Source organism: Falco cherrug, chromosome 1, assembly GCF_023634085.1.
Source record: "Falco cherrug isolate bFalChe1 chromosome 1, bFalChe1.pri, whole genome shotgun sequence".
NCBI classification, from domain to species: domain Eukaryota; kingdom Metazoa; phylum Chordata; class Aves; order Falconiformes; family Falconidae; genus Falco; species Falco cherrug.
In genome coordinates, this window is record NC_073697.1 from 89,397,883 (window position 1) to 89,414,281 (window position 16,399).

At 39.1% G+C, this 16,399-nt stretch overlaps 1 protein-coding gene across 6 annotated transcripts in view; it reads left to right on the forward strand.

Moving 5' to 3' along the window:
• Window positions 1–14,682, forward strand: part of MED15 (mediator complex subunit 15) — a 56,404-nt gene extending 41,722 nt beyond the window's left edge. For 3 of the 6 annotated variants that reach the window (XM_055704847.1, XM_055704869.1, XM_055704862.1), the window contains 10 exons: window positions 2,670–2,789; window positions 8,716–8,858; window positions 9,186–9,313; window positions 10,202–10,336; window positions 10,711–10,774; window positions 10,946–11,012; window positions 11,467–11,627; window positions 11,828–11,994; window positions 12,877–12,975; window positions 13,129–14,682. In XM_055704847.1, coding sequence (XP_055560822.1) covers window positions 2,670–2,789; window positions 8,716–8,858; window positions 9,186–9,313; window positions 10,202–10,336; window positions 10,711–10,774; window positions 10,946–11,012; window positions 11,467–11,627; window positions 11,828–11,994; window positions 12,877–12,975; window positions 13,129–13,265 — 1,221 coding nt within the window. In that variant the 3' untranslated portion in view covers window positions 13,266–14,682. The remainder of the gene's footprint in view (window positions 1–2,669; window positions 2,790–8,715; window positions 8,859–9,185; window positions 9,314–10,201; window positions 10,337–10,710; window positions 10,775–10,945; window positions 11,013–11,466; window positions 11,628–11,827; window positions 11,995–12,876; window positions 12,976–13,128) is intronic. The other 3 variants (XM_055704855.1, XM_055704871.1, XM_055704839.1) reach the window with 2 other exon arrangements.
• Window positions 14,683–16,399: the final 1,717 nt, after the last annotated feature.

Genomic DNA, 16,399 nt, shown 5'->3' on the forward strand with positions numbered 1-16,399 from the left:
TAAAGTTTAAGTCACTGTTCTTGTGCAACTCCTTCAGGTGTTCAGAATGCAGGTTGGCTGTTGCTCTTTGAAAATCAGAGCTTCATTTAGTGGAGTGACAGTGGCATGGTACTCACATATGCTCACCAGAAGCTGCATATTTGTGGAATCCTGAATCTTTGGATTTTAGATGAAAGAAAATTGCAGGTTCAGGAATCTAATAGTTATATTCCACTTCATTTGTATCAAATAGTGGGGTTTGTATCTTACAGGGGAGGGAGACTCTCTTCTTCTGCTTGCTGTTTTTATGGGGTAAAACTCTTAATTCTATAAATTAAGATAAATCAATTTCACTTGTGGAGGAGGATTTGCTTTCAGTTTAATCTTTTTCAAAAGTACTTGAACACTACTGGTTGTCTTCTGTTTTTAGACTGACAACAGTAACTCCTTCATGAATATATTGCTTTGCATAAAATAGATGCAATCTTTGGAACTCCCTTTCCTGACTCTTGTTGAAGGGTCACAGGTTTCATAAACTTCAATCAGCTGGAGAATGTGAAAAATAGGTTACTTTGAAGAGTAGAATTGGTATCGTTTTACATATATGCTTCCTTTCCAAAGCACACGTTTCAAAAACCAAAAAAGACAAAAAGCCAAAACCGAGTTGTGTGCCTGCGCATACAGGTTTGACTAACCACAGTACAACAAATAGGTGAAAGCCTTTAAATTGGAGTTTGTCATGCTGGTGCTCAGTGGTTTGCCAGACACTTAAACTGTGAACATGCTTCTAATTTCCTTGACCTTGGAGGAGGTAATCTAAATCTTCACACTTGGTGGTGTGGCATGAGAAACAGGACCAAGATGGGACGTAACATCCTTGGGCTTTCACACGCTCCAGAGATCCATGTGCATTCACGAGGGTCTAAGATGGGGTGATTGTGCCTGGAAGGATATGTTTGGTCCACCCCCATCCCTACCCCGCAGCAGTTTCCCCTTTTTTTCGTTGTTTTTTTTGTTTTGGTTTGGTTTGGTTTGTTTGTTTGTTAGGGTTGTGTTGCTTCACCAGCTCTCATGTTGATACTGTAGCTCTTCACTGCACTTCGTAGCATCCACCTGTGCCTTGTACCAGTGCTGGGTTGTGTTTGCTTGTGGTGGCTGTTGCATGCTGTGTGTGTACATGTGCATGTGTGTATGATGTCTGAAGCGCTCACATTTGTTTCCCTTCTGAAATATCCCGTCTCTGACCATCCCTCTTTGCCTGGATGGACAAGGACTGCATTGCTATGATGTTGTGAACTAACAGCTGTGCTGAAGTTGACACTATTTTCTTTATCAGTTATTGTTTTCTTTTTTCAGTCTTGCTGTGTTGTATTTAATTTTATTTATTTTTAACAATTGTAAGCACATGCATTCTCTGACTCTCTAGAGACATGTTGCTGGCTGCTTCAGTCCATTTACATAGAACACTAAGCAAGAATGCCCCAAACCATTTAATGAAAGGAGACTTCATTAACTCTTAGGTTAAGTTAGGGCCTGTGCTTGGCAATAACTATGGTGGGGAAAAAAAAAAGTAGCCCAGAGAACTTTACTGTAGCTTTTTTGAAGTACCGAACAGAAGCTTTTTTACTCATAAGTGAATCTGCCAAAGTTACACAAATATCACCTCAAAAATATGCTGTATTTGCTGTAAATTCTCAGCGTATATGGTATAATATTAAATTTTAAGTAACAAAGGTCTATAGAGATATATATGATTAAATCAGTGTTGTCTTATGCAGGCTGATCATTCTGAAAGGTACTCCTAGACACTGCAGAGCAGCATAGTCCTAATACTGTTTTAACATACAAATCCATTCTAATGCTAACCTTCATCATTTGTCCTAAATTATTGTACTTTAGGGTGTGCTCAGTCTGTACATTCGGAGGATCAAATAGTGCATGAGTAAGCTTGAGGCAGATAATGAACTCCTAACAGTACTTTGGCACAGCTTAGTAATAGAGGAATGGGTATTTGTCAAAATGATGAAAATTACAAGGATATAATTGACTTATTCTGTGAGTTATAAAAGGAAGGAGATAACATTTTAAAATCCAGAAGTTTTTTGTTGTCTTTGACATTGTTATACTGTCATAGGTTAAGTTGGTATGAAATTTTGTTCACTGTGGAGCATTCGTACTGACAGTTGCTGTCGAACTGTCTGCCAAATTATTTTATAATGAAGGGGGCATATGCAAATACTGCTAAATCCTTTGAGCCCACAGTGGGGGAAAGCATATTGGAAACCTATGGCAATATATAGCTTCTTATATGGAGCATTCTTGACAACAATCTTAGAGTACTTATTCCCAAGAATTATAGAAATTCAAGATGTCAGGCAAAATTTAGGAAAAGCCTTTCATGCAGATGATAGGATAGTCAACCCTTGACCCATGAATCTGAATGTACAAATCCACTCTCTCAAGATACCTATAATTCATTAGTTTTCTGAAAATGGATAGAAAGAGTATAAAAAGGAGTTTGATTTCTAAGCTAGCACGTTAGGTTAACCTTTAGAGAAAAGCTCACTAACCTTACCTTCATGCTTCCCCACCCCCTAATTCCTGGAGGCTGCATGTGCTTCTCATCCTGCCAGTGCACTGCATTTCTTGTTTTGCGATTACTTTTGTCTGTTGTCCCTCTGTCCTCAAAGATGATCACCGCACCTATGGCCCGAGGTGGGATGCAAATAAGACCACGGTTCCCGCCTACCACCGCTGTGTCTGCTACACCGCCAAGCTCCATTCCTTTGGGTGGACAGCAAATGCCACAGGTATTTACTGAGTCAAAGCACATTGTGTCAGGAATTGTGCAAAGCATTCAATACGTGATTGTATAGCCCTTGCTTTCAAGCAAGGGGAAGTTCACTCTTTCATCAAACTACTAACTTGCTGCTGTTACATACAGTATTGGGCTGTTTAGGTTTTTTTATAGATTTTTTTAAATTTTAAATAATAGGTTTTCTGAGAGCGTGGGATATCAAATAAAGCATTTTTAAAGCAGCATAGATCTTTATTTTGACATTTAAAACATTTCCATGTTCTGAATTAATTCAAGTCTCAAATTAGAACTTTGTGGTTCCAGTTTAGTCTGTCCGTACTCCACAAGTGTGCATTTATGAGTATGTTGCAAGTCAGCACTGCAGTGTACTGGCTGAGTTGTGTCTGGGACCTTACTTATCATGTGTTCATGCTGTGTACAGGTTTTTCTTTTATTAATAGTAAACTTGGTTCATTTCAGTTTGTGTAGCTTCTTGGCATGGTATCAGGGACCAAGAAAAATGGATCTGTTCTGTTCTTTAGTGGTTGTGTAGGAGGAACTACTACCAGAAGAATTACCCTTGTACCTGCATCAGAGAAGAACCTGTGTAGGCAGGCTGGCAGCACCTATTCAGCTGTTGCTGGGAGATGTGTGAAGTCAGAGTACTGCATTTGCCTGGTGCAGGTCCAGATCTACTCAAGACCTCACAATCACGTTTTGCCAGCAAAATGTATCATTTTGGGGGAGCAGGAATGGGGACAACTAGAATAAAACAGGACTTAGTTCTTACCAGTAAGTCACAAAACGAGGCACTGTTCTGCTCTGCAGAAGTTTGCTGAGCTCTGTATGATTGGTGTTGGTTTAAACATCTATCATATTATGATGGTGGAATAGCGTTCAACTGCATTTTTTCTGTTACTCATGAACCTCATGTCTTGTTCTTTTAGATGCTAATTGTCAAATTTAGTACCAAGTGCAGTTTTAGTTCTTAATACCAGTGCATTTTGTTCATAGGTTTAATACAAGTTTCTTTACTCTTTGCATTTTTGTTTCCTTTGCAAGCTTGTCATGGGGCTGTGGACTGTCTGAATCTTTGCTTCCTAGTGCTGCTGCATTGAGTTCAGTAGGCACAGCCTTTTCTTCTCAGGAATTTGCTAAGGTAGATATAGTGATCAAAAAGATTCTGAAGACCTAGGCAAACACATCTGCTGCTGTTTCTGGTTTAAGATGGATGGTCATTTCAATCCAGGTCGTTGTTTATATGTTAACTGAAATAAAACCCAGGCATCACTGAGTCAAAGGAGAATTTACTTTGGGCTTTGTTTGCTGTAGCAATTTATGTGTACTGAGACAGTCATCTCCCATGTGAAGTATTGACAGTATTTGGTTTGATGATGAGGCCTTCTGATAGTTATTTAAATATTGGAATGCCTTATATTTAATACTTCAATCATAACAAAAGACCTCTAGTTTAAGCATTCAGTGCCGTAAGTTGATCTTTTAGTGCTGATGTGTCTGTGGTTATTGAGAAGCTTTGATTTCTGACGCCAAGTGAATTGGTCATCAAGGAGTGCTCTCAGTAGCATGCCAAGGATTGTGAAAATGATGTAGCAGACTGTAAAACTAAGAAGGCAGCAGAGAAAACTAAATTCCTTTGTGAACAATAATTGGATTAAAAATGGCTCCTAAGCAGGTGGTAGGATGGGTGAGTGTCATGGTTTAATAATGGCAAGAAGTGTGTGTTTAAAGCCAGTCTGACGTGCCATATACTTGGCAGCTCTAGATCAGTATGCATGTTGTCTGCCGAAACATTTTGTTCAGGTTCTAGGTAGGTTAGAAATTAGAAATGTAATTTATGCCTCTTAATTTTGTAAAATGCTTAAATAATATTATCTGTTGGCTATGTTATAACTTTCTTGTCATCAGAGCCCTTGCAGCTGTTCACAATAGGAGTAAGGGGCTATAGCATATAGCTGGCTATTAATTACTCATTTAAGAGTCTGTCATCTCCTTGACAACAGTATTAAAAGTTATAGGTAGTTCAGGGTGTCTTTTCTCTTCAGAAAAAAATCATGGTATTGCACTCAAGAACCCCTTCAACAAAAGGACCAGACGTGATACCAATATTGTGTAGCTATTTATTTATGACAAAAATGTCAGTCTGTACTTTTTTATCACAAAGTTCAGTTGATTCTGCAGTGGATTTTTTTTGTTTGGTCGGGGTGTTTTTGCTATTATGGTCTTTTCAATCAAAATATATTTACTGATATGGCATTGTATTCCACAATCTCCTGGTCTTTTGAATTGCCATAGAATTAGAACTGACTTTTTTTTTTTCTTAGTTGAATACTTACCAAATATGAACTACAATCAATGTTAATGGCACTTCTTGAACTGCTAAGAGAAGGTTCCTATACCATATTGGGATTGGCTCAAGAAACCTGCTGATCTTGAAATTTAAAAAAATTAAACTAATCTATTACTTAGCTTTTGCTTTAGCAATTAGATAACTAATGTGCTAATACCAATCATTCTGTATTTCTAGCATAAAAACCTTCAAGTTCTATCTACAAATTTATTACAGTCTGCAATAGTATAAACCTCCTATTTATTGTTGGCACAGAAATCTTCAGCAAATTGAAAATACAGGAAAAAAAAGTAAAACTGAGTTTAATATTAAAATAAAGCAAGGGATACTAGCCTGACTGGGAATATGGGAACCTGTGTCTGAACTTACTTGAAGCTCTGCAGAGCTTCCATTTCGTAACGTAAAGCAGCGTAATGGTGAACTTTGAACCCAGTTTGCAACAGAGCAGGCAAGGCTGTGCTTACTGGCTTAACACTGAAACTGTAAGAATAGTAGTGTAAATGCTTTCTAGAGTTTTCCTTCAAACTAAAAGTGTTTCTACTGTTCCTCATTACTGCCCATCACTTCCTTGTCGCAGTCTCTTTTTCCTTGCTGTTAGCTTCTGCATATTGTGCATTCTTGCTACTGGGAGAGTCTGAAAAACTCACTAGCCTTATCTACTGAGTGCTGTTCTTTGCCTGAGCCTCAGCAACCTGGAGGTAGGCCTTATAGCTAAGTTTATCTTCCAGCATGGTGTGTTCTAAATAGTAAGAATAGCTTTGATTTAATGGATATTAAGTGCAAACTTTTGTCATGCAAGCCTAAATATCTTTTGGGCGAGATTTCAGAAAGTTTAGGCTTGGTGTCATGATCAGGTCACTGTAGAGTTGCAGAGTGAATTCATGTCCAGTGGGCTGTAATAGCTGTCCATGGATATACTTGTAGATGCAGAAACTTTAATCCTGCAGTGAAAAAATATGCAGTTGCATTTCCTTATATATGTTGAAGATGAAGGGTATGCAAATGGACAGTAACCATGGCTTAACTCTGGAGTTGAATGAGGAGCTAAATGAGTTTAACAGGGTTAAAGTTCCAGAGAGAGGGGGGTTTGTATTTTGCGCTTACTGATATTTTTGTGTGTTCGTTTCTTTAAGCCTTCTTTTTAGTAGGAATTGGTTGGAATGAGCATTCCCTAGAAGTTGAAATTTCATTACAGTCTTAACCCATATCCTGCCAACAGTGTAGAAATGTAAAGCTGAAAGTATCTGTCCTATAGAAAGATATCTGAAATTTTTTGGTAGCAAATTAACTGCTTCCAAAGAAAAATAAGGCAGTAAGTTCAGAATTGCATACTTCTGAGTGCATGCTTTTGAAAATGTCACAGTTTTGCTTAATATTAGACATTAGCCTTTGGTATTCTGAAATCAAGCGGGCAGAGAGCAAACCTGTTGCGAGAAGGAAAGCTGTTTGCCTGTGCATGTACTTAAGAAGGGGTAATACAAAAAAAGATTAGTTTTTTCTATGCTTATATGCACAGTAGATGCAGCATGTTCTTTGCTCTGCTTTTCTGCAACATTTTTTAAATTACCGTGAAGGGACCTTGGCGTTGAAGTAGATACAAAAGCTTAAATCTGGCAAAAATCCTAATGAAATCTTTCTCCTTCCTTCCCAAACGTGGATTTAAGTCTTCAGCAGTAATTTTGTGTAACCAACTTGAGACACTTAAAAGGGGCCTGATTTTCAGGAAATGAACCACTCAAAAAGTGGTCGTAGTTTGACTTGATGAAAAATGGGTGCAGCATCCATGTGGGTAAGTTCTAAATCACTTGCTGTTTAATAGAATGTTAAATAGAATTGTAAAAAAATCACGGAGTGCTTTTTGCAGTGTTCATGCTAGCTTCCTTCCAAACAGTGGTGAGATGCTTGGTTTCTGTGGGAGGCAGATTATGCTTTTTCAATCTCAAAAATGCTTTTCCAACTGTTGAGGAGATGTGTGCTGTTGAAGAATCCACCTCCTATGAAAAGCAGGAAGCGGTCTCAGTATTTGTTGATGATGGAGAAAAGGAAGATGTAATAGCTGATTTAAAACATCATTTCAGGCTTACTTGTTCTAGATACTGTCTTTGTAGTAGAGGTTGCAAAGGTAATGGGGCTATTGAAGATTGGAAAAAAACCTACCAGAGTATGTCAGGCTACATTTGATTTTAAACTATGCTTTAATGGATGGTAAACTAGCATCTTCAAGTTTAGTAGTTCTACATTTGCACCTAGCTGTGGTTGTTTGGGCCCATTATTATTTTTGGTTTTTAGTGGAGTGTGATGTCTTCTTGCATAGCTGTAATGCGATATGCTAAGCAAAGCATTTCCTGTCATATTCAGTGCGTACGTACAAATGTAGACCATGCAATACTTACTTCTTAATGTGTTAAATTTTATGTGCTAAAATGTTATGTGCTCTGGAAACAGTTGGGTGATTTAGATGTATATTTAGTGAGTGAGTGAAGGACAACACCAAATCACAGTACCCATGAAGTGTCTGTGACTCGTGGGTTTCCTGGGACCTTTGCTGAAAAATGGTATAGACTGAGGGCAGGAGTTGTTAATTCATAAAGGTGCTAATCAATGACTTACAGAATGGATGCATGGGTTACTGAGTCACGATATGCGGCCTTTGTGGGCTAATTCAGTTTATCTTTGCATGTACTTATTTATAGCCTGAGGTCATAAGAACTCTGCACGTGCCTTAAACATGATCACTTAGTATCTGCATTACTGCTCCTGGCCATGATACAGGGCTTTTTGTTTGAAGTGATCAAGAGGAAAAACATCCATTAGAACAAATGTGTCAAGTTCCTTTAAACTGAGCATCATCTGGCTCTTGACACTTCAGAGCGTACAGAATAAACTTAGTTGTTACCAGGAGTTCAGTGCTGTGCTGGAAATGCTCTTATTCATCTTTTTATCCTTCAGGCACACCTCATCATTCTCCAAAGGTCAGAAAGCTATTTCTTTTTTTTTTTTTCCACCTAGCCATTCAGTTTGGAGTGTTTCTGTCTCCAGCCAGACTTTAAAGCTGAATATTTAAACAAGATGATGGTGGCTTGGCTTACTTAACTTTTTTTTTTTTTTCTTCCTTCCTCCTAAAGAAAACCAGTTGGGAAGCTACAGTCAAGTCTGACAGACCTTTGAAGACTGTTATTAAAATGTCAAAATAAGGAGGGGTTTTCATGACTGTTACTTCTCAAATTAGAACTTTTTCTTCCTGCTTTTCTTAGTTCTAATAAAATACAGATTTTCAGATGGCATTTTATTGCAGTATAATGGTTTTGGAAATGAAAAACAACTACTATACAGTTATTCAAATTGTGTGCAATTTTAATGGTTATTTTTAGTAAGGTTGATATCGAGTACTGTCCTGAGAGCTTTGAGTGATACAGGTAGGACTGTTGTTATGAGGGAGAACAGGAAACTAACACTTTCATTTCTCATAGGCCTGAGGATACGTTTCTCTCCATAGGTAAAGCCTTTTAGTTAGGTTCCCCTAATCTGCTCCCTTTTGTTGTTACTGATCTTAGCTTTTTCCACATTTCAGGTCAGTCAGAACAATATTACCATGATGTCATCCCCATCTCCTGTCCAGCAAGCTCAAACACCCCAGTCAATGCCTCCACCACCTCAGCCACAGCCATCTCCTCAGCCAGGCCAGCCAACTTCTCAGCCAAATTCAAATGTCAGGTGAGCTAGTCAGCAACTTTTGAGGACCTTTATCAGGGCTGTAAGGGTGAAGTTTTCAGAAGTATTCAATATATCTTACTCTGTTTCCATTTAAGTGGATTAATTTTAATATTGGCTTCAGTGAGAGCACAGGTGGAATTGTGCAAAATACATTCTGACACCCCCCCCTTTTAAATAAAGAAGCTGTGCACAAAATCCTCACCAAGTGTACTGACAGAGCTACAGAGTGCCATAACAATGCTTACTAAAACCAAATCTATTCACAGGTGGATCGTGCTTCCTTGCCAGACTCTAGCAGGTTTGATTTTTTTTATGCTTATTTTTCAGCTCTGGCCCGGCTCCATCACCCAGCAGCTTTCTCCCCAGTCCATCTCCGCAACCATCCCAGAGCCCAGCAGCTGCACGAACACCTCAGAACTTCAGTGTCCCATCCCCAGGTCCTTTAAACACTCCAGGTAAATGATCTCAGAACCATACTGCAGACTGTGTGGTGGGGTATGTTTTTGTTACTGTAATAGTTCCCAGGAAACCTGTTACTGTTTGGCACCATGTGAATTTTAAAGAGCTCTACAAAGCAGCCAGCTTTTGCAGATAGCGAACATGTCACATGCACCACGTAACACAACAACATGGATATCTCCAATCAAAATCCATTTGAAACCTCTTTTCTTATCACTGAACTGTGTAATGGGGTTTTTTAACTTCCCCAGTCTTTTGAAAAAAGAATGATACTTAATTTAATGGAGCAAGTTGATGGAAGCGTAATGATTCCTTAGTTCCACGCAGGAAGGAACCCTTAGCAACAGCATGCAGTTGTAAAGGGTGAAACCACTTAATCGCAGGTGACAGGCTGCTTTGCTCCAAAACACCTTTCTAGATGTACTCTTGACACTTGTGCTCCTCTCTCTCCTAGATGTAGTAAGCAGTTTCTGATACTGTGAATGGAAGTAACATACTGGCTCCCTCTCATACCAGTGTTGCGTGCTCTGCAGTTTGGAAAGCACTGAATTAAAGAAAACTGCAGTAAATTCAGTGTGTTGATTTAGTGTTTAATGCATCAGTGTGAAGGCAAAATGAGGACCTAGAAAATGGGTATATGAAATTGGACCTTTTCAGAAAAAAAATATATTAAATGGGAATTGCTGTTCTATCCACAAAACACATTATTTCTACACAAAGACTAGAGGATTAGACAAGCACTTAAACTGTGGAGGGCATCTTGTTGTGGATTTAGGTGTTTGATGTCAGCTATGCTTTGAGAGTGCCACGTTTCAGATCTAGATTCTGAAACGTGAGAATGCTGTTTATCATCCCTGTGACATGCAGCCTTTACTTCTTGCCAGGAAATCCAAATTCTGTCATGAGTCCAGCCAGTTCTAGCCAGTCAGAGGAGCAACAGTATCTGGAAAAACTCAAACAGCTATCAAAATACATTGAGCCACTCCGGCGGATGATCAATAAAATAGATAAAAATGAAGGTAAGGTTCCCTGTGTTTAATCACACTTTTCTTTCTGTCAGCTAGCTCTTCGGATGAAAGAAGCAGTTCCTTGCCTTCTGTGATGGTTTCTGTTCCAGGGATTAAAAATGACAGTGAAAGTTAGTAAAGATTTTACTGTGAAGAGCGGGCAAAATCCTCTTCCTTAAATTCTCATTGTTTTTCCTTTACTTCTGATGTTTTTGAGACACACAGAGCTTATGCAGTGAATATACGTGCAATCAGATGAAAGATCTTTGATCCTCACTACTTCAGTGTTGGCTCATGTTTTCACTTTTAACAGTATACTGTTTTTCTGTCTGCAAGTGCGGAAGGTATTCTTGTAGTCAGTGTTTGTGTGTCTGATACTATTTCAGACAGGAAGAAGGACCTGAGTAAAATGAAGAGTCTCTTGGATATCCTGACTGACCCTTCAAAACGGTAACTCTTTTTCCTTTTTTTGGCTGGACATCAGACTCCCCAGCTCTTCCAGAAATGTGTTGTTTAGCATCCAGCCATGTTGGCATTGAGGCTGTCTGTGGGGCTCAGATAGCAGAAATACTTCAGCCAAGGTGACCATTTTGTGGTGGTGATATTTCTCCTCTTCTGCAGGTGCCCCCTGAAGACACTGCAGAAATGCGAAATTGCTCTGGAGAAGCTGAAAAACGATATGGCTGTGGTATGTAATGTTTTGTGCTAGCAAGAGATAAGCAGTCAATTCCAAAAGGCCTCGTAATTTAGCAAGATAATTTTTTGCGTTTCTTGTTGCTCATGCTGTTAAGACTTCAAGTAAGGCTGGAGAAAGTAAGAAAACAGGAAAAAAATGGGCAAGCATTTGCTCCATGTGGGTCACCTGTATGTATCTTTTAGCTGAACTTCCAAATTCTTGTGTTTTGTGCAAAGACTTGAGTAATTTTTTATGAACTTTTGCAGCTGATTTCAGAACAGACTTCCTAAAATGAAAGCTGCACATAGTTGACCCTCTGCCCCCTTTAATGTTACTGCATGCACTTTTGAGAATCCTTTGCATCTCATGCATTGGAAGTTTACTACTGTAAAATTTTGCAAAAGCAATAGTAGAGGTTTCTTTTTTGGAGATGATTAAAAGAAAAGGGGCTTCTCTTGTGTTTTAGCCTACACCACCGCCTCCCCCAGTGCCCCCCACCAAACAGCAGTACTTGTGTCAGCCACTTTTGGATGCTGTTTTGGCCAACATCCGTTCACCAGTCTTCAACCATTCCCTTTACCGTACATTTATGCCAGCTATGACTGCAATTCATGGACCACCAATCACGTATGTATCATTGACCAGCTGTCTTAGATGTTTATTTTTAAAGGAAAAAATACTTATTTTTCGAAACTATTAAAAGAACAGATGGGTTTATGGACGGGTGTAAGTTACAGCTTTCCTTTTTACACCTGTAAAATATTTCACAGATGTGGTATTGGCATAGCATTTTCATCTAGTCCTTTTGTGGACTGTATTTTACATAGGGCCCCGGTTGCTTCCCCTCGGAAACGGAAATATGAAGAGGATGAAAGACAGACCATACCAAATGTCTTACAAGGGGAAGTTGCAAGATTAAATCCTAAATTCCTAGTGAACCTGGACCCTTCCCACTGCAGTAATAATGGCACGGTTCATCTCATATGCAAGCTAGGTAAGCAAGAAGACACTAAGGGCTGAATTCAGAAAGAATTACTGAGCTTGATTGTAGAAATCTGAAGTTTTTTTGTTAACAGTCTTGAATCTTGCTAACCGGTGACTTCTGTATGACGTCTATACTTACCAGATTCATAGCACTGCTTAGTCATGACATTTGCACCGCCTGCTTCAGGGTACATCTGGAGATTTCAGTCACACTGATCCTTTCTTTGCGCTGAAGTTGCAGTTGCTAATCTTTAGTGTCTAGAAAATTACTAGCAACAATCTTGATTCCTGATTTGACCTATGCTGATACGTAAGAATTTTTCTGCCTTCAACAACTAGGACGGAGCTAGAGAAATACTGTGTTAATTCTTGGGAGGATCTAACCCAATTTGTACTGATGATCACTGACAATGGTGGATGTTCAAGAAATTAATTCAGATTGCATCTTTTTTTTTCATCTCAGCTGAATAATCATAAAGTGTTACAGTCTGTTAACTTGTTTTGCTCTTGTATTCCAATGGGGAGAATAGATTCTTTCCTCCTCCCCTTCATTTGAGATATTGGAACTGGTTTTGTAATGAATATTAGTATTTAAGGCCCTTAATTTTCAAAAATGAGGTGACTAAGTTAGTGAAGTTCAGCTGATGAAATTATGAGCTTGGCAAGGTGCATAAATGTGTAAGAGATGGAGCTGTTTGCTAGCCCGGCTTTTCTTCCAAGAATTTAATTGTTGAGGTAAGCAATGAGATTGCCTTCCAGTAAAAATGAAGATGTACAGCCTGGTTCCTCCTTGGGGTTCAAGAGGCTAGAAACCAAGCTGAATTATGCACAACCCCCCTGTCTGTCCAGCAAGGAATGCTTTGTTCTGATGGGAAGTGTGTTTGCATTCTAGATGACAAGAATCTTCCAAATGTCCCACCACTACAGCTCAGCGTTCCAGCGGACTATCCAGATCAGAGCCCTCTGTGGATAAAAAACCCGAGACAGTATGGTATGAGGATGCTAGCATGACATTTGTTGGGCATGTGTATGCGGTAATAGTGGGGAAATGTGAACATCTAATGTTACTATTTTTAAGATTTGTTAAATATTATTTTTATTATAACTGTTTATCTGTTCTCTTTTTGTTTTTTCTTCCTTCTAGCAGCCAATCCCTTTTTGCAGTCAGTGTATCGGTACATGACTTCAAAACTATTGCAACTTCCAGACAAGCATTCAGTCACGGCACTCTTAAACACCTGGGCACAAAGTATTCGTCAGGCCTGCCTCTCTGCTGCATAACATCTCACTTTCTAAATCACGAAGCAAGAAAGAAGGTCTCAGCAGCTGGCCTCTTCCACATGCCACTGGAAAATCACATTTTGGGGAGGGTACTTCAGAAGAAAGAAGCCTTACGTTGTTTTGTTTCTAGGTGTCAGGTTCACTAGAGAACCTGATGTTAGACTTAGCTTTCATGCTTTTTATCTTCTGCCTCTGTGGACTTTTGCCAGCGTTTTCAAATATACAAAATATGTATATATGGCTCTTGAGACTGTATTAGGATGAGTTTTTATTGTCTTCTTAGAGAAGAAATTATTTGTGGACTTCCATCAGGGAGTCTGGTATAAGAGGGAGTAGAGAGAGAATGTCCTAATTTGCTTCAATGTTTGCTCAGTGCCAGTATTCCTTTCACGCTGTATGTTTTGTGACCTGATACTGCCCCAGAAATAAATTAGCTGCAACTTGAATGTACTTGCAAGCTTCTCAGTGGTTGCAGGAATCTTTTTGCCCGTTAGCTTTGCCCAGAGACAGGATAAATTACAGCTTTTTAAGGCATCCCTCAAATATGTGAGATAAATCTGGATAATTTTACTGGAAGGTTGGGAAACGAAAGCAAAGAAGTATTTTATAGCTTATTTTAAACACTACTTTGTATAAACTGGTTTTGGTTAGCATGGACCATGTTTCTTACTCCAAGAGAGTGAGGCAATGAGAAAGATGAGATATTAATGTGCACACTCACTTCCTCTGTAAACTCAGTAAATGTGTACATAAAGGTGGTGGTGGTGGTGTAAAGCCCTAGTAATGCAGATCAGTCAAGTGGGCTTGTAGCTACATTTCTTGTACTAAGAGGTCTTTCTGAGGTGTCTGGCTTCCTTTGGGAGTAGATGCAGTTCTGTGAAAAAGCTTCTATGCTACATCAGTTTGTTTAAAAAGAAAAGAAAAAACCCAACATAGCTCAGGAGTAGAACTGACAGCTTAGTATTTTGTGCCTTGAGCAATGATGGGCACTCAAGTCAGTCATCAGCTGCCTTATTGGTGGGCACTTCTAATGAAAACATTTGCCACGAGTAACTAATTTCATGCATAGTGTGATTGTTTTATTTTCCCATGCTTATAAGTTGCTTGATCTTAATTTTCTGGTGCAGAAGAATTTCAAGTTTCAGATGTTCCTATCATATCCTGCTCCATCTCCCTGTATTGCGCAGCAAACCTGGAAGAGTAGCTGGGCTCTCTTACAGTAGTGTCAAGAAATTGCTGTGACCTTCGTAAATCTATGTGGTGTCATCAGTTTTAGGATGTTTTTAAATGTGGGTACTTAGTAAGCACTGACTGAGGCAGCAGAACGCTATCAGTTTTTGTACATGAACTAATGCATTATCTGTTTGTTTCTATTGTAATAAATTTATTATTATTCCTGTGTTGGATGCTAACATTATACTGCTCTTCCCATGTTGATCCTTAGATGCCAATTCCCTTTTGTCCATTGGAGGATGGTTACTTTGTTCCATGGTAAGTGAAAACTCGTAGGTTTTGAAGGTTAGGGGTGGAAATCATAAATGGCTCTTCATTTCATTCAAATCATTCAATGGCTCTCTCTTTACTGTCCTCATAGCAAATTGGAAGGCCTGATTGAGAGATTAGTAGCGCTGTCTACAAACAAAAGATGTAATTTTTTAACCAGTACTGTTACATGGCTGACACTTCCCTTAGGGTAAAAGAACCAGTGGCACCAATGCACTACTGCAGTTTTCAGAGCAGTCACTGCAGAAGCTTTCAGTTTTCCTTCAGACAAGATGTAATGAGATGTTAGACTAAGAGGGTGGGGTGAGCATCCTGATATACAGCAGCTTCTCAGTTGAGAAAAAAATTGTGAAAACTGGAAGTGGGTCATATGCCCACAACAGGGCAAATCAATAGCTGTGCATCAATATAGCTGCCTTCTTTTTCTGCTGATGAGCAAACTGTCATAAGCTGCTTATAGCTCTTGCTAAAATAAAAAATACAAGCTTATTTGCAGATCCTTAGAAAGATGCACCAAAGTGGGAGTAAATTCATATTAATGTTTGGGTACTTTACCAGCTGTTGGGGCATTAAAAGTGAATTCAGAAAATGCCCCTGAAAGACACAAGTCTTTGAGACGCACAGATCTGTTATGAAGTCAGAGATATACACATCTGGTCCTGAACAAATAACATATAGAATTAATTCATAATCAGCTTTTACTTGAAATGAGCTGAAGAATCTATCCTGAAACTTCAAGATAAATGTTCAAAGCAGCGTTGTGGAAATGAGAATGAAGAGTACGAGTGTTGAATTCAAGTGCAGTTTGTTGAAGATGGCTTATTTGAATAGCCTGAGATCTCATAATCAGCTTTTACTTGAAATGAGCTGAAGAATCTATCCTGAAACTTCAAGATAAATGTTCAAAGCAGCGTTGTGGAAATGAGAATGAAGAGTACGAGTGTTGAATTCAAGTGCAGTTTGTTGAAGATGGCTTATTTGAATAGCCTGAGATCTCTGTCACCAAAGCTGCTCACTAGTGTTTGTTTCCGTGGTGGAAAAACTACCTTTTTTTTATCATAGGCACTGCTGGTGTGGCAGTCGGACTGCATGGAGGAATGCAGCAAATCAGTGTTACTGTGATTACCTGAAACCATTTCTTTTTCTGTTGGGAAAGCTGTTCTGTTAGGATTACTGCCCTGCCGGTGAGCTCGGTTATTGTGTGATGGACTGTCTGGGCTCCTTGATGAGACTTTAAACTTCAGTGAAAACTTTTTTTACCCAGAGTTTTGGTATTTTGAGTGAATTACTGCTTTTCTTTATGGAACAAGGATATAGTGTGATTTGGCTGTTCTGTTTTCTCAAACTTGTTACTGCAGGCATAGCTTTTCTGTGTTACAGTCTAGTTTTGTGTCTTTGCTATATAAGCTACCCTGAGATTGTCTAGCAGAGCCAGGCAGCAAGTGCATCTGTAGTGGCTGAGCACAGCACAACACATCCTGCCTTTTGGCTCCCCAGGGCTGCTTGCTCTTGCTAGCTTCTCTAGACTGGATGCTTAAGGGTAGTAGAATGTGAATAAAATGTTCTTGCAGGCACCCCTTTTGGGAATTATCATGCTACTAATGAACACATCTTCCTGTTTTGAAGCACCA